Source organism: Mesoplodon densirostris, chromosome 8 (assembly GCF_025265405.1).
Source record: "Mesoplodon densirostris isolate mMesDen1 chromosome 8, mMesDen1 primary haplotype, whole genome shotgun sequence".
Lineage (NCBI taxonomy): Eukaryota > Metazoa > Chordata > Mammalia > Artiodactyla > Ziphiidae > Mesoplodon > Mesoplodon densirostris.
In genome coordinates this window covers 29,488,223-29,505,912 of record NC_082668.1, presented here as the reverse complement: position 1 = coordinate 29,505,912, position 17,690 = coordinate 29,488,223, and the positions used below count along the sequence as shown (strand labels likewise).

The 17,690-nt window shown below is 46.4% G+C and overlaps 1 protein-coding gene and 1 long non-coding RNA gene across 11 annotated transcripts in view; one reads left to right on the top strand and one right to left on the bottom strand.

Annotated features, from left to right (window-relative positions):
* The window catches only part of METTL21A (methyltransferase 21A, HSPA lysine), a 57,660-nt gene extending 46,665 nt beyond the window's left edge, over positions 1 to 10,995 (bottom strand). For 3 of the 7 annotated variants that reach the window (XR_009533166.1, XR_009533167.1, XM_060106235.1), the window contains exons 1-3: positions 10,564 to 10,995; positions 9,710 to 9,889; positions 8,011 to 8,122 (exon numbers count right to left, since the gene is read on the bottom strand). Coding sequence is in view for 5 of the 7 variants with exons in the window: in XM_060106235.1 (XP_059962218.1) it covers positions 8,011 to 8,122; positions 9,710 to 9,856 (259 nt within the window). In the remaining 2 variants the exon portion in view is untranslated. Of the gene's footprint in view, positions 1 to 8,010; positions 8,123 to 9,709; positions 9,890 to 10,185; positions 10,294 to 10,321; positions 10,494 to 10,563 lie in introns of those variants that run through there. The other 4 variants (XM_060106232.1, XM_060106231.1, XM_060106234.1 and 1 more) reach the window with 4 other exon arrangements.
* LOC132494863 (uncharacterized) overlaps positions 10,396 to 17,690 on the top strand; it is a 66,371-nt gene continuing 59,076 nt past the window's right edge. The window contains exons 1-2 of one of the 4 annotated variants that reach the window (XR_009533171.1): positions 10,396 to 10,555; positions 11,636 to 11,765. This is a non-coding gene — a long non-coding RNA (uncharacterized LOC132494863). Of the gene's footprint in view, positions 10,556 to 10,821; positions 10,965 to 11,008; positions 11,427 to 11,635; positions 11,766 to 17,690 lie in introns of those variants that run through there. The other 3 variants (XR_009533170.1, XR_009533172.1, XR_009533169.1) reach the window with 3 other exon arrangements.

Here is a 17,690-nt window from a genome sequence, read left to right as displayed (position 1 = left end):
TTTATTAATCTGTTTCTTGAGGGTTGTTTACCATGAACTAAGAGATCCAACTTTTTGAACTAATATGACCAAGAGAAGTCTGAACTGGTAGGTATCCTTCCGGAGAAGCAACCACACAAGGTCAGCCCTGAAATACCTCACCTACATTGTGTTAACACTATAGTACATGTAATCCTGCTTGGTTTTGACCCCATAAATTCTGAAACTTAAAAATTATGTTTCATTCTTTCCTAAAATTATTTCTCATCTGCATCCTTCAGTCTGCAATCTTCATGGGCAATCCCCAAGAGGATCCCAGACCATTTCAGTGGCAGCTTATACTGAATGTTTCTTATCTTGACATGTAACATTAGGACAGTATGTAATTCACTTTGACATCTGACTCAGTCCTGAGTGTGACACTATGAAAATGTGCGAGTCGTTAGATGCATGCACCTACCACTTTGACCATTTGCTGCTAGACAGAGTGCTGCCCGATGAGCAAAATTCAGTGATACTTTTCATCTCTCTTGATAACAGAAATCACAGACAGCCTTTTCCTGGTTTAACTTAGAACTTTACCTCTGGATTTCCTAACAGTCTACAGAGTACTCTGCTGGGAATACTGGAGTGATCTGGTCTTCTGCATGTCACCTCAGTGTTCCTGTTAATAGCTCTTAGATGGAGACCTCCTCTAACTCCTGTCTCAGGGATTTCTGAGGCTACTTCTAACCTGCCAGGTGTTCCAGGAGTTTCAGTAGGATCTTAATGTCAGTTGACCATGCCCCATAATGTCCATCAATTCTACAAACATCCAAGTGTCTACCAACAGCATGGGAGAAAAACCCCTACCCTCATAGAACTTACGTTCAAGTGAGGAGATAGGCAGCAAGAGGTGTTTTTAAAAGTAGGAAATCTAGTATGTTAGTTGGAGATACCCACTAAGGAAAAAAATAAAGCAAGAAAGAGAGACATAAAACATCAGGAAGGGGCTTCCCTGGTGGCGCAGTGGTTGAGAGTCCGCCTGCTGGTGCAGGGGACGCGGGTTCGTGCCCCGGTCCGGGAAGATCCCACATGCCGTGGAGCGGCTGGGCCCGTGAGCCATGGCCGCTGAGCCTGCGCGTCCGGAGCCTGTGCTCCGCAACGGGAGAGGCCACAACAGTGAGAGGCCCGCGTAACGGAAAAACAAAACAAAACAAAACATCAGGAAGTAAGAGAGTTGGGTAGAAAGGGAAGGCCTCACTGAGAAGGTGACTTAGGTGAGGGAATAACCGAATGCATATCAGGGGGAAGAAGATTCCTAGCAAGTAGAAGAGCAAGTGCAAAGGCCTACACAGGGGCAGGCAAGGAGGAGGCTAGAGGGGCTGGAAGGAGGGATGAAGCAGGAGGAGACAAAGTGAGAGGAGCAACAGGTTGAAGAAGTAACCGAAGGGAGGCAGTGCAGCTGGGGCTTCCCAGGTTAAGTTCCAAAAAGGCTCTGGCGTTTTCTGAGTGAGACGGGAAGCCACTGGAGCGTGCTGAGCAGAAGTACTAGGGATCTGACTTAGGTTTTAACAGAAGTCCTAGCAGTGGGGCAAGGCCAGAAGCAAGAAGACCTGTGAGGAGGTGGCCACAGTGATGCAGGTGGGCGAGCTGCAGGCTCCCTTCTTGTTGTCACGGCTCCCAGACTCCCACCACAGGCCAAGTCCCAAACACAGGCCACCCAGCAGTAACCACTCTCCTGACTCTGGCAATCACTCCCGCAACCAGTTACTCGATTTTTTTTTCTTTTTTTTTGGCGGTACGCGGGCCTCTCACTGTTGTGGCCTCTCCCGCTGCGGAGCACAGGCTCTGGACGCGCAGGCTCAGCGGCCATGGCTCACGGGCCCAGCCACTCCGTGGCATGTGGGATCCTCCCGGACGGGGCACGAACCCGTGTCCCCTGCATCAGCAGGTGGCCTCTCAACCACTGCGCCACAAGGGAAGCCCTAGTTACTCGATTTTTATCACCCAAATATTCAGCTCACAGAATATTATCATCCTGCCTCTGGTTTTGTTTTGGGAGTTTTTGTTTGTTTATTTGGGTGAAGGGTATGCAGGATGTCTTAAGTTTCTTTTAATCTATCAGTTTCCCCTATTTATTTATTTATTTATTTATTTTTTCTCCTGCAATTTAGGGAAGAAACAAATCATCTGTCCTGTAGTTTCCCCCAGTCTAGATTTGGCTGATTATGCCATTTGTATAGTTTGACATGTTCCTCTGTGCTCTGTATCCCCTGTAAATTTGTTTGATTTGAGTCTGATTTTTTTGAACAAGAGTGTTTCGGAGGTGGTGGTGGTGTTTTTCATCAAGAGGATGTAATATCTGGTAGGCTCTATTTTTGTGATGTGAGCAACCACAAATACTCAATGCCCAGATCCTTAATTTATTAGATTCGTTTTGCATTTATTTGTTGATTAAGCTTCTTTCAATTACTACTTGGCTATTCATTTTGTAGAGGAATTGTGTGAATAGGAATTGTTTGAATAGGCAGGATAAATTTTGCTCTCCCCTTTTATAAACCAGATTTCAAAGAGTTGGTTTCTAAGTATCCTCCAAAGATGGCAGATTGGGTTTACTTTGGCGTTGTTGTATCATGAACTCATGCATTAAACATAACTGATGTATTTAAACCCACGCCACCATCATTATCGATGTTCAAGTCGTCTATCTTCTGCCAACGGACTTTTGACACAAACCCAGTCATGCTCGATAGCTTCCTTGCTACCTGGTACAACAAGATATTCCAGGGTCAACTTATACATTTCCTGCTACAGAACTATAATCAGCCACTTATTAAGTTTTATTTTTTACTTTTTGGATGGGAGGAATAACCGCAAGTTTGTATGCTGACTAGAATGATCAGGTAGAAGGAGGGAAAAGTGATAATGCAGGAAAGAGAACCACTGGAACACCACCCTTGAACAGGCAAGAGACGGCTGGCCCCGGGGAGGAGCCACAGTGCACCCGCATACAGCAACAGGAACAAAGGCAGACCGTGGATGCAGATGCAGGGGGTGGTTAGAGACAGTGCCGGGACCTTATAGAAGTTCTCTTGATTGCTTCAATCTTCTCAGTAAAATACGGAGAAATGTCATCAGCTGAGAGTGAAAGTGGAGACAGGAGGACTGGAGGGCAGCAGAGGGGGAGCAGAGCTGGACTCCTCAGCAGCCCGAAGAGCCCCCCAGAGGGTCCCGGCCAGGGATTTAACATGAGACCCAGAAGTCGTCTGTTTCCTCCAGCCACATTCAGCTGCCTGGGTGCAGGCCTGGAACAAGTGCAGAGCTGCACGTAACCTTGTTTTGAGCCCAGTGAAGAGGATGAAGCAAGGAAGTGCAGGGTATTGACGGTACGTGAAGATGGTAATAAAATGACTGCCCGTGAGATTTATGCTGGGTAAGGAGGGTGATAAGACCATATTTAGTTCATGAAAAACTAATGGAAACTGACCCAAGAAGACAATATAACCTGCTGTCACTCACTTGGTAATGGAAAAAGAACATGTAAACATTTGTCACTACTTTTAGTTTTTAGTTTTGTAAGCAACGCCTTGATTTATTCAAGCGTTGGAGCACAGAGTGTGCGCTAAAGATACAGAGATGGGTAAGAAAGGCCTTGCCCTCTAGGGACTGAGAGTCTCATGAGAGAGACACACATAAACGTAATTCTGATGCAGGGTAGGGAGTGAAATATAGGAAATTATGTGGTCACAGAGGAAAAATTCTTCGAGAGGAGCAGAGGTCGAAGAAAGATTTCGGAAGGAAAGGAAACCTGAGCTTACACTTGGAAGATGTGGCATTAACCAGAGGAGAGAGGTGAAGAGGGGAATTCAAGGCAGAAGGGACAGGCCAGAGGCAGTGTGTGTGTCACTGAAACGTCACTCAGTGCACCTGTGCTGAAAAAGTCAGCAAAGTGAGATGACAGAGCCTCACTAAGAAGCCTGGGATTTGGCCTGCAGGCAATGGGAAGGCACAGCGTCACCCCATCACTTCTGCATTGTACATGGGCCACACTGACAGCTATTGGGAAAAGTGGGTTTGATAAGACAGAGGTAGAAAGGTCAGGTGGGAATGTGGATAGAATCTTGCAGGAGACAAATGATGAGCACTCCAGCCAGACAGTGGGAATGGAAAGGGAGAAGTGGAATCAAGAAATAGTTAAAAGACCCAGCAGGGCTCAAGGGCCGGGGGGGCAGCGGGGAGGGCAGGTCAAGGAGTTGGCCTGAGTGACTACTTGGATAGTGATGCTAACTCAGAACAAAAGAGAAAGGACAAGTTTGGAAAGGGAATTAGAGTTCAAGTTTAAACACGTGCTGACAAATAGCCACGTACAGACATCAACAGCTTTCATTTAAACGTACAAGTTGAAAGTTCAGTGGAGACTTGCACTGGAACTACAGAAAACTAAAAGACGATTTTTTTGTGTGTGTGGGGTACGCGGGCCTCTCACTGTTGTGGCCTCTCCCATTGTGGAGCACAGGCTCCGGACACGCAGGCTCAGCGGCCATGGCTCACGAGCCCAGCCGCTCCGCGGCATGTGGGATCTTCCCGGACCGGGGCACGAACCCGTGTCCCCTGCTTCGGCAGGCGGACTCTCAACCACCGCGCCACCAGGGAAGCCCCTAAAAGACGATTTCTTGCTGAGCATTATATTTAAGACAGTGGTCCTTAGATTTGGTTGGGCATCAAATCGCCTGGGAAGCTTTTAAAATCCAGATTCCTGACCCCAACCCAACTTACAGAACCCTGTCTTTAAGATGTGATTTTTTTTTCCTAAGAATAGTTTTCAAGTAGTATAAAGGCTGAAGAGGTTTTCAAATGAAGAACCAGGATTTGAGAGTCAGAATTGGATTCAAATTCTAACTCCCCAATCCATTAGCTTTTGACCTTGGGCAAGTTACTTGACATCTATTAAGCCTCCATTTCGACACTTTGAAAAGAGCTCCAAGTAGACCTACTATGCCGGGTTGTGGTGAGGATGAAGGCCATAAAGACACAGCACCCAGAACACAGGAACCGCCCAGGAATTAGCATCTGTTTTTTCTTTTAACAAGAAAATCTCATCACCCTAGATTAACATTCTGCATATCATTGACCATTTGCGGGGGAGGCTTTTTAATGTAATTTGTCTTTTCCCCCCTCTCGCCCCAGTTAGAGTTAGAATGGATGCTTCCTGAGAGCAGTGACCTGCTGCTCTAGAACCATGACAGGCACGTGGTGGGTGTTTCCCAGAGTCGGGAATCAATGAGTTAGGTTACAAAAAATGAAAATAGTTTAAAAAGGGGAACAATCAACCTCTTTCTGACATTTCCAAAGCACTACCTATTCTAGTTCTGTTTCCATTTTAAAGAGATTAACTTTTTCTTACTCTTAGGTTTCAGCATCAAAATTTCTCCAGCCTAATACTTTGTAGCCACAAATAATGAGCATGAAAAGCATGCCATAGCACAGAGAAATGTGCATGACATGTTAAATGAAACATCATATATGTCTGAAAATATACATGCACACACATAGGCACACGTATGGAATCACGATTATAACTATGATTAAAATACGGATGGAGAAAAGGAATAGGAGGAAATACACCAAAATGCTAACGGTAATTATATTGCAAAGTCATGAATAAGCAGAATCTTTGGTGGGTTTTTCTTTTTTAGACTGCTTCCAGGGCTATTTTTGTAATAGAGTTATATCATTTTTATAACAGAAACAGTAATTTTCATGATTTTCTAGTTCATCTCTTATTCCAGAGCTATTTGGGTATCTACTGTGTGCCAGCTGCTGTACTAGGGCCAAGGACACACAGAACGAGACACGGCCCCGTTCCTCAGGAGCCTCAGCCTGCCAGGAGAGACAGACACATGAAACAACTGCCTACAGTGAAATGTGACAGAGCTGGGGTGGAGGACACCGAGCGCTGTGGGGAAGAGAAAGAAGGGAGCCATTAATTCTGCTTCGGGGCAACCACAAGAACACCGTCTGCCATTCTGCTGTTCTCGCCCCTCCCAGAGTCCCCATCTTTTGTGGCAACAACTAACTGGTCCTTCGCTCTGTGATGGTCTTTGAAGAACCTTATGCTGGCTTTCCCAAGCCCACAGATCCGGATTTCTAGATCAGAAATGAAGATGCAGAGAACACTTGTCGAGCATTTACTTTGTGCCCGTCACCGACCTAACAGATTTCTATGCCTGCTCCCATTTGATCCTCGCTGGTCAGTCAATATGGTTATTATCCCCAGTTTATTGGGAAACTGAACTTTAGAGATTCAGCAACTTGCCCAAGGTGACATAGCTAGTAAGAATTAAAGGTGGTCAGAGCCCGTGGAGAGTGGACTTGTGGTTGGGGGATTTGAGGGCGTGGTGGTGGGGAAGGAAGTATTGGGAGTTTGGGATTGGCAGATGCCAAACTACTGTATGTGGAATGGATGGACACCAGAGTCCTACTGTGTAGCACAAGGAACTAACTGTATTCAGCTTCCTGTGATGGACCGTAACGGAAAATGTGTGTATGCGTGGCTGGGTTGCCTTCCTGTGCAGCAGATGTGGGCACGGCACCGTGAATCAACTGTGCTTCAATAAAATTAAATTGAAACAAAAAAAGGTCAGAGCCAAGTGGGCCTCTAATCCTTTGCAGGTCACCACGCTCTGCTGTGTTGACAGCAGTGAAGAGGCCCTGTTCTCAGGAGGAGACAGAAGAAACCTCATTTCCCCTTCCAGGTAAGTCCTCTCAAACATCACAGAGACGGGAGTTAGTGCCATGGAAAGAAAAGAACCTGGGCCTCTGTGTCTGACAAGCCTGGTTTGAGTCTCGGGTCACCACTGACCAGGACTTCAGAAAGTGGCTTAATCTCCCGGAATCCCAGCTTCACTGGAAAAATGAAAATTAAAAATATACCTAACATACACAGGGACGATATAAGGTTAACCTGAGGAGATCAAAAGGTGGTGTATCGGCTAGGGCCTCCTCAGTGGCTGACAGTGCTGTGGTGTCAGACAGATGGACCTACATCAGTTTCTATGTTCACACTTCCACCCACCACTCCTGCCTGTGCTCCCCATCAAATCCTGGGAGGCAAAATCTAAACAGAGAAAGAAATACTGAAAAAGATATGTTACCAGAAAAAGGACAGGACAAAAGTGGGGCTTTAGTGGGTGCTCAAGTACCTGTACACACTCGATGGAACTCTAGATCCTGACCACCCAAGTGTGGTCTGAGGACCAGCAGTTACGGCATCATCATCATCATCACCTGGGAGCTTGTTAGAAATGCAGGCTCTCAGGCCCCACCCCAGACCTACAGAAGCAGAAACTGCATTTTAACAAGAGCTCCAGGTGACAACACTGAAGTGGGGACTATTATACATTGTATCTCAGAGGCTGGTCTATCCAATCAAGGCACAGCTTGAAATGTATGAGCAGGAAGTTGTAGAAAAGAGTCAACAATGAATTATAAAATAGAAATGAAGCTTAAAAATACTCCAGGCCTAAACTAATGTCTGTATGCCAAGCAAAAACCGACAAACCTTGGTATCATTTCAGAACTGCACACTGTTTAATAGATGTCAGTACAAACTTCAGGGGGGGCCAGCCCTCCCTAAAAGAAAAAAACCAGCAAAGCTTCCTCAGCAATGAAGTAAGAGACTATCTGCTCTCCCGACCTCCTAGGGTTAAATCCGAGAGTACAGAGATAGCACCTAAACAGTAAAAAGCTATGTACACAAATAAGATAATTCTCTTTGAACTCAGTTGCCTTAAGATCATATTATGGGCATCACAGAAGTGAAGTGGGCAAAGCAATCTCCCGTGAGAAGAATAAATAATAGGATGAGAGAGAGAGAAGGAATTAGCCTTCCTGGAGTTGAGAGCACTGCAGTTGGCCTGTGACTCATAATAAGTACAGGGGGAGAAAAGTAACCCAATAAGAGGGAAACTAACAATGAGCTCTGCGTCAGGAAAAGGTGCCCCTCCATGAGTTCCACTCACACAGGAGTGAGCCATGCGTCACACTCACCCAGCAGGGCAGCCACCATGCCCACCAGCCCCGTGCCAGCACCCAGCTCCACGGCAGAGCAGCCCCTGAGCTCCACAGCTCCCATCTCCAGATACGTGGCCAGAATGACAGCCTGAGTCAAAACACAGCATGACAATTTAGGTCAACAAGCGCTTTAGGGCCTGAAGGGTTTCAAGCAGGCTACATGCTCCAAGAAGACATCACGTACCCCCCTCCCACCGCAAGGTTCAATTCCCAGTGTAACAGCTCACACAGGAACTCAGCTGCTGCTGGGAGGTCACCTGGAGCAAGCACAGACACCAAGCTCCGCAGCACAGCTGCCCCAGGCCCCACCAGAGGCCCTTATGATGGACAGCAGTGGTCAGAGAAACTGCCCACCCAGGATAGGGTCCTGCTGAATCTGGGAAGGCTAATTTCTTACTGTGTCACAGCATTTTTACACTCGAGGTTTATAAAATCACTCTGGTAGAGCTGACATGAACAGTCTCTGTGATTCTGCTTAAAGGAAAGTCCAGTTCCTAAACCAAGTTCAAATCAGCAAGGCCACAACCAAAGGGAAAAAGCAGAGCAGCACCAAGGCTCCTGGAGTTTCCTCCCTCTCGCCTACTCTCCTGCATCCCTAACGCTCATCACCCCAGAGGAGCTGGGCATCAAAAGGTAAGTTTTAGCCAAAGGTTTGGACTTGATGTGTGAGTTAGCATTTGCCTATAACTCCATAAATCACTGTATACTGTTAACGTGATTTTAAAATATAATTTGTTCTTCATGGCCACATACTATTAGCATATAACGTAATTTTAAAATATAATTTGTTCTTTATGGCCACATACTATTAGCGTACTTAGCAATTCCTCTTCTTGGTGAGAATGTAGGAGATTCGCCCATTCCTCACTGTTATGCATCTTTATTACTCTTTCTGAGAAAACTTTTCTTGTAGTTACCCTGGACCAGATTCCTAGAAGTGGTATTACTGGGTTATGATATATCAAGACTTTTATTCCTAAGTGTTTCTCTAACACCCCTGATACAATATTAAGATTGTAAAATTGTATCTACACCAATCATTTATCCAACATTCACTGAGCTCCCACCGAATCCCAGGTGTGGCTAGATGCTTAGGGCAAGTCTCTGTCACAAGCAGCTGAAAGAACAGTGCTGGGAGAGAAAAAAGTAAAGCAGCAATTATAGTATAATTTTTGATCATTACAACTATGGAAAACTTAAAGAAAACACATGATCTTCATTTTTGGCTTTGTCAGTTTACAATATTCTTTGTGCAATGTTAAACTTAAAAACTAACTGAATAATTATTGTCCAAAGCAGCTAGGGGCCCCAGCTTTCCTTCCAGTCCTCCCTCTTCCCTGCTGGGTAAATTACTGGTAAGTCATTTAATTTCTTTCAGTTGTCTTTCTTCACCCTTAAAATGCAATCTATTTGGTGGGGAGGGGGCAGGGAAGTGATTCTAATGGGTAGGACTTATTTTTTTTTGGAACGGGTGGAGGGATGCAATGTTTTAAAATTGAGCAGTAGTGATAGTTGCACCACTCTGTGAACTTACTTAAAAACACACACATACACACTTTAAATAGGTGAAATGTACGGTATGTGAATTACAACGCAATAAAGCTGTTATTTTTTAAAAATAAAGACCAGTCTTATAATCAATTGCTGATGCTCAGAGGCCCTGGGGCTAACTTACCGCGTCCCAAACCACCGCTGCGACTCCCAGTTGCTTCCAGTCCTGCCGGATCTGTATCGTGTGGTTTGCCAAGGAGAAGGTGGCAACAGGCTTGTGAAATCTCTGCAGCCCCATTTCCGCGGTCTCTTCATAGGGCACCAGGGCCATCTCGCCCGCGCCCAGCTCTCTGCTCGCTCAAAGCTGTGAGGCAAAAGAATCCTGAGTGAGGTTCTAGCCAGAAAATGCATTCTCTCTCTAGTAGCTCCAAATGCTTCTTAAGGCCGTTTTACAAGTTCAAAAGAAGCAACGGGCACGGGGTTGCGGGAAGCCTTTGTCTAATTCCTTTTGCCTGGCTCTCCTGGGAAGTGAGATTTCGCTGGGAATTCACGCCAAAGGTGCGGGATGGCTATGCACTCAGCTGTAACCACTCAGTGAATTTGCAGCGGGGTAAGAGTGAGCGAAGCGGAGGTGACAACCCGGGGCCGCGGAGAAAGTACCGCTTCCTAAACTGCCCGGGCCCGCGTGGACTGCGGCTGCAAGCCGCTGCGGTCTGCAGGGCATTTTTTCGTGTTTTGCTCTTCCCTCACTCCCTCTAAATCGGTGCGTTCAATTGCGACCACCACGGACTCGAACCTAAACTTAAACTGGGGGTTAACGATATGATTATCCTGCTTTACGACACCAGCTGGAGATACACGGTCGACGCAGTTCCACTTCCTGGAGACTGAAAGTGAAAGACACTCGTAGATTCCGAGTCGCTCGCGGGTAGCGAGACCCCGGGTCCGCGTGGGCTCGGGCACCCGCGGCTCGGAGGCCTCCCCAGAGTCGCCCAACCTGCCCCCGCCCGCCCCACTGAAGGGCCGACAGGTACGCACTTCCTTTCCGCGGGCCCCGGAGCTGCGGGAACAGGCGAGGTAGGGGCGGGACCTTGGAGAGGGGCCCCCCTCCAGAGACGCTGGCCCGCCACACGCTAGGGTCCGCGGCTCCCCCTCGCCTCCACTTACGGCTCCGGAGGCGGCCCTGGTGCGCTCGACGCTTTCCCCGCCCCCAGGTCGACGGCGGAAACATCCGCCTTAAAGGGCCATAGAGCCGGTAGACCGGCGTGCGTGCGGGCGGGCGGGGGGCCCGCGCCGGGGCGCGTTTCCGGTTCCCAGCTTTCCCCGGACAAGTGCTCCCCGAGCGCCAGCGGCGCGGAGTGGCGGGTGTGGGGCAGGGGCCCGGAGCGGGGATGCCGCGGCGGGGCGAAGGCGGTGCTCCCTCCGCATGGGTCCCCAAGGTATTTGGGCCCCCAAGTCAGTTTCTCGGGCTGCCGAGGGCAGAGCTGGCCGGGAGAGCTAGGTGCGGAGGCGCGGGGGGTGGGGGGTGCGCGGAGGCCGTGGATGCTATGACGACCGGGAACCCGGAAGCCACCCGCCTGGCGCTGGACAGGCGCTGGGTCCACTTGAATGTGTGCTCGTTCTCGCGCGCGCGCCTTTTTTGTGTGTGCTTTTCAAGGTGTGTGCTTGTCACACCCATCCGTATTCGTGTCACTAAAGTGAAGTCCGAATTGGTGTAATCGCGCGCTTCGCGCCAATAGAGTGGAAAACGTGACCAAGCCCTTCGCGGAGCCCGCACGTGGCTCCCGGGACTGGATTGTTACACGGGGCGGGGCGCGCTGTCGGCCCCAGTCACGGACTCGGTCTCCCTCCTCCCGGGGCAGAAGGTGAGCGCACCTGCCCTCGGGACACCTGTTCTTGAGGTGAGAGCTGCTGAGAGTATGGCATCTGGCCGCAGGCCCCTGGGAAGCGTGCGGCTGGAGTGAACATCCAGGAATGTGACCGCGCTGGGGGACGGGGTGGGGGGCGCATCCTTCTCCCGGGAAGGTTTCTTTTTCTTCTCGGACCTTGACCCGCGACCCCGCCGGCCGCCGCTCTCTCATGGCGATTCTCATTTCTGCCTGCACGTTAGGATGAACTGGAGCGCTTTTCAACTCCGCAGAGCTGGACGCTGCCACCGGAAAGGCTCAGCTGGTGCGCTCTGGGGCCCGAGCATTCCTGTTTTTCAGAGCTTCCCGGGTGATTCCTGTCGCCAGCCACCGGTAAGAGGCCCAGGCCAGGCCTAGACCACCCCCTCTCCTCGCCTCTCACATCCCGCTGGGGGCGTTCCCCGCTCTCTGTCCAGGTCTTAGAAGGCTGGGACCTGGGGCTGCAAAGATGGCTTGAAGTGAACTTTGAAGGTCACCAGTGAAGGTCTTTTACATTTTTTTTTTCTTTGCTTTGCCCAATTATTCATTTTTAACTTTTTAAAAATGTATTTCTGAGAGCAGTTTTAAGTTCACAGCAAAATTGGCAGAGATTTGTACAGATTTCCCAAACACTCCCTGCCCCATACACAGCCTCCCCACTTCTCAACATCTCCCACCAGAATGGTACATTTATTACAATTGATGAACCTACACTGACACATTATTAGAACCCAAAAGCCACAGCTTACACAGGGGGGTTCACTGTTGGTGTTGTACATCTTATGAGCTTGGACAAATGTAGAAGATATGTATCCACCATTATAGTATCATGCAGAGTAGTTGCACTTCCTGAAAATCCTCGGTCCTCTACACATCCGTCCTTCCTCCATAACCTTTGGCAACCACTGATTTTTTTTTTTTTTAAGTCTCCATAGTTTTGCCTTTTCCAGAATGTCATGTAGTTAGAATGTTACAGTATGTAGCCTTTTCAGATTGGCTTCCTTTGCTTAGTGTGCATTTAAGGTTCTTCCACGTCTTTTCATTGTTTGGTAGTCATTTCTTTTTAGTGCTGAATGACAAACATTCCACTGTATAGATGTAGTACAGTTTATCCATTTACCCACTAAAGGACATCTTGGTTGCTTCCAGGTTTTGGCAATTATGAATAAAGCTGCTGTAAACATTCCTGTACGGGCTTCTTTGTGGACATAAGTTTTCCGCTCCTTTGGGTAGATACCAAGGAGCATCATTGCTGAGTCATATGATAAGAGTGTGTTTAGTTTTATAAGAAACTGCCAAACTGTCTTCCAAAATGACTGTACGATTTTGCAGTCCCACCAGAACTGAGAGTTCCTGTTGCTTCACATCCTTACCAGCATTTGGTGTTGTCAGTGTTTTGGATTTTGGCTATTCTAATGGGCTTGTAGTGGTACCTCGCTGTTGTTTTAATCTGCAATTCCCTAATGACATATGATATAGAGCATCTTTTTTTTCCAGTTTTGTTGAGATGTAATTGATACATAACATTGTATTAGTTTATGGTATACAACATAATGACTTGATATATGTAAATACTGCAAAATGATTACCACAATAAGCTTAGTTAATATCCCTCACCTCACATAGTTACAATTTTTTTCCTTTTGATGAGAACTTTTAAGATCTACTCTCTTAGCAAATTTCAAATGTACAAAACAGTATTGTTAACTACAGTTACCATTCTGTACATTACATCCCCAGAACTTATAACTGGAAGTTTGTGCCTTTTGATCACCTACACCCATTTCCCCCACCTCCCATCCTCTGCTTCTGGCCACCACCAATCTGTTCTCTATTTCTATGACTCCTTTTTTTTTTTTTTTTTTTTTTTTTTTAGATTCCACATTTAAGTGAGTATTTGTATCATATAGTATTTGTCTGTCTGACTTATTTCACTTACCATAATACCCTCAAGGTCATCCATGTTGTCGAAAATGGCAGGATGTCCTTCTTTTTTATCGTTGAATAATATTCCCTGTGGGGGGGTGTGTATACACACACACCACATTTTCTTCATTCATTCATCTGATGATGGAACTTAGGTTGCTCCCATGTCTTGGCTATTGTGAATAATGCTGCATTGAACATGAGAATGCTGATATCGCTTTAAGACAGTGATTTCATTTCCTTCGGATATATGTACCCAGAAGTGAGATTGCTGGATTATATGGTAATTCTGTTCTACTTTTTAATTTTTTGAGGAACCTCCATACTGTTTTTCATAGTGGTTGTACCAATTTACATTCCTGCCAACAGTGCACAAGGCACTTTTCTCCACATTCTCACCAACGCTTGTTATCTCTTATCTTTTTGATAATAGCCATTCAGCAGGTGTGAGGTGATATTTCATTGTGGCCTTGATTTGCATTCCTGTGATGATTAGTGATGTTGAGCTCTTTTTCATGTACCTGTTGTTTGGACATTTTAAAATATGATTGTTTTCTTATTGTTAAATTTTAAGAGTTCTTTGTATATTTTAGATAACAGTCGTTTATTAGATGTGTCTTTTGCAAATATTTTCTCCCAGTTTGTGGCTTGCCTTCTTATTCTCTTGACAGTTTCTTTCACAGAGCAGAGGTGTTTAATTTTGTTTCACTTCTTCTCATTTTTGTGTCTCATTAGGCTTCCAGCCCTGATTTATTTTATTTATTTTTTTGGCCGCACCACATGGCATGTGGGATCTTAGTTCCCCCACCAGGGATCAAAACCATGCGTCCTGCAGTGGAAGCGCAGAGTCTTAACCACTGGACTGCCAGGGAAGTCCCCAGAAATGTTTAATTTTAATGGAAGTTCAGCTTATCGATTATTTCTTTCATGGATCATGCCTCTGGTATTATACCTAAAACAGTATCACTTTACTCAAGGTCATCTAGGTTTTCTCCTGTGTTATCTTCTAGGAGTTTTATAGTTTTACATTTTAATTTTTCAGTCTGTGATCCATATCAAGTTAATTTTTGTGAAGGGTATAGGTCTGTGTCTAGATTTGTTTTTTGCATGTGAATGTCCAGTTGTTCCGGCACCATTTGTTGAAAAGACTACCTTTTTCTCCCTAGGATTGCCTTTGCCACTTTGTCAAAAATCTCTTGACTGTATTTATATGAGTCAATTCCTGGGCTCTCTATTCTGCTCCATCTGTCTGTTCTTTCACCAGTACCACACTGTCTTCATTACTACATCTTTACAGTAAGTCTGAAGTTAGATGGTATCAGTCCTCCAACTTTATTCTTCTCCTTCAATATTATGATTCATTTTTTCCTTTTTTATTTTTTATTTTTTTGGTCTTCTCTCCTCCTTTTTTCTCTCCTAGTATCTCCTTTCTTTCTTACCTCCTCTACTTCTCTGTGTTGCTTCTCCCTCTCAACTTTCCTTTTTTTTAAACCTCCCGTCTCCTTATTTTCTCTTTTCCTCTTTGTCCCTTTCCTTTGGGGAGCCATCACTGGGCACAAGAAAAAGGATGTGCTTTGGAGCCAGAGGAACTATGAAAATTTAAATTCTGCCTCTGACAGTTTAATTGGTATGACCTTGAGTAATTACAATTGACCCTTGAACAGCATGGGTTTGTACCATGCTGGTCCACTTATAGTCAGATTTTTTTCAATAGTAAATACTTCAGTGCTACGTGACCTGCAGTTTGTTGAACCTGAGAATACAGGGGAACTGCGGATAGGAAGGGCTGGCTATAAGTTATATGCAGATTTTTGATTGCACAGAGGGTCAGCACCCCTAACCCTCTTGTTGCTTAAGGGTTACCTGTACTATAAACATCGCAAGATCCCAGGTTCCTCATCCATAAAGCCTGTCACAGATTGTGCCCCTCCCCCATTCCTTCTCCTTGCTCTCCATGGTTTCTGCTGAAATCATACATAGGACTTTACGAAACAAAACCAAACCTCCCAACCTCTCCAGCACTCCACTAACCTGACATAGGACATCTGCCTCATTATATTTACTTACTGTTTATCTAGAAAGTTGTCATTTGCTTTTCCTTGTTAGAATTAGACAAGAGTGTCCTTTAGCCCAGCCAGTGTTCTGATTGGTAGCATTTGGCTCAGGGAGCACCAGAAAGAATGTTTAGGAACATATGCAACTCATGTAGACACTTAATGTCTACTTGTTCCGTAAACATTAAGTGGAGCTCTATTTTTTTTTTAATTTATGTATTTTATTTATTTATTTTTGGCTGCGTTGGGTCTTTGTTGCTGGGTACGGGCTTTCTCTAGTTGTGGCGAGCGGGGGCTACTCTTCGTTGAGATGCTCAGGCTTCTCATTGCGGTGGCTTCTCTTGTTGCAGAGCACGGGCTCTAGGCACGTGGGCTTCAGTAGTTGTGGCTCACGGGCTCAGTAGTTGTGGCTCACGGGCTCTAGAGTGCAGGCTCAGTAATTGTGGCGCATGGGCCCAGTTGCTCTGCGGCATGTGGTATCTTCCCGGACCAGGGCTCGAACCCGTGTCCCCTGCATTGGCAGGCAGGTTCTTAACCACTGTGCCACCAGGGAAGCCCTCTATTTTTTTTAATGCAGCTCTATTTTTATCAGAATAAACCAAAACAGCCAGTGGTTCCCTGTGAATACTTGCAAATTTTTAATCCTCGAAAACAAATTGGGCATGTGGTAGACTGCATTATTTTTAGTACCCAGTCCGCCTTCTACAGACCTGTCCTAGTTGACCCTTCCCAAAGGAGGGATGTCTACCCACCCTGTTGAAGTCAGGCTTGGCCACATGACTTGCTTTGGCCAATAGAAAGTGGGTGGAAATGACATTTGCCACCTATGAGCCACAGCAGGATTGCGCCTTTTCCCTTTGCAGGCCCCAGATGGGGATGCTCCCTAACCCCATCCCCAGGTGGAGCAGAACCACAAACGACCTGTAAAATATGTGAGCCACGAATGAGAAATAAACCTTTGTTGAGCTAACCATTGAGACTGGGGTTTGTTATGTAGTATAACTCAGCAGAAGCTGTCAGAACACAGGTGTGAAAGGGACGGAAATGTCAAAACAGGTAGGAGCTTTTAGTGTGGGTGGCTTAGTTTCAGTAAAGTCATCCTTTTTTGGAGCTCCGCCTAGCTCATAATGACACCTTAATTGCCCCACACCTGTCCCCCTCCCCCTTGCCAGCATCACCTGAAACTACTGACCGCCTTTATCCAACTGTGATTCTAAGGCTTGAAGACTCTTTTCCTACTTAGGACAGTCGTGTGGGAGACGTGCAAAAGGTAGACTCACTTTGCATTATCTGTAAATCCCCAATGTGGCTCAATCATAACATAACAATCTGTAAATCTGTGTGCTTTTTCTTTATAGCAGTCGGGACTGGGCTTCATTCCCTGGTCCTCTCCTGCACCCAGACAACTGAAACGGACTGTGCTTGGGCATCCCCTCCAGCTCCACAGTTCCCCCAGGTACCTGCAGGCTTTTGGACCCTTCTTACCCACTCACCCCTTGCGGGGAGCAGAATTTAGGGTGGGGTAGAATAACTATGCCCAGGGTCTTTTAGTTGATAGCTTTTTATTTTTATCCCTGTGACTACAATTGCCTTTCCCCAATCATATGACACCTCGCTAGAGAATAGTGGTAGAAGGGAGCTTATTCTTTTATCCCTCCTGTTTTCTGGAACTAGTCCATGTACAAGGTCACAGTAAATGCAGCCACCTTGGTACAGTGTGATCCTGCCCTGGGCCAAGGTGGATACCCAACTCGGGCTGGACAGATAATTCCCTCTGTAGAGAGAGAGTTCAGGGTGGCTATTGGACATCTCTTGTTATTATCTCTATTAGCTCGATATCCATTTCCCGTTTTGTTGGTATCAGTCCCCTTTTGCTAATGGTCAAGAGCCCAGCTTCTGGGGCCCAAGAGTCCGGGTCAAATCCCAGCCCTGTGTCTTAGCTGCAACTAGCTGTGAGACCTTGGCTAAGACACGTTCACCTGCACCTCAATTTCCCCAGCTATAAAAAGGGGATAATGTGCTGATTAAATTAGTAAGCAAAGACGGTAAGCTGAGGTTAAAATGAGTTATCTAAAGCACTTAAAACCGTGCCCAGCAAACAGTGAACTTCCTGTAGCATTTGCTTTTACTGTTCTGTGTCAGGTGGGACTGACTTCAGCTGTGGCGCTAGAACCAGGCATATGTCCCAGGTCTGGCCAATGAACATTTCCTTCCATCTGGACATGAGTGGGTCAGAAGTGGGCATGTGACCAATGCTGGGCTTACCCGCAGCCCATCCTGAGATTTGCTGGGACTCTCG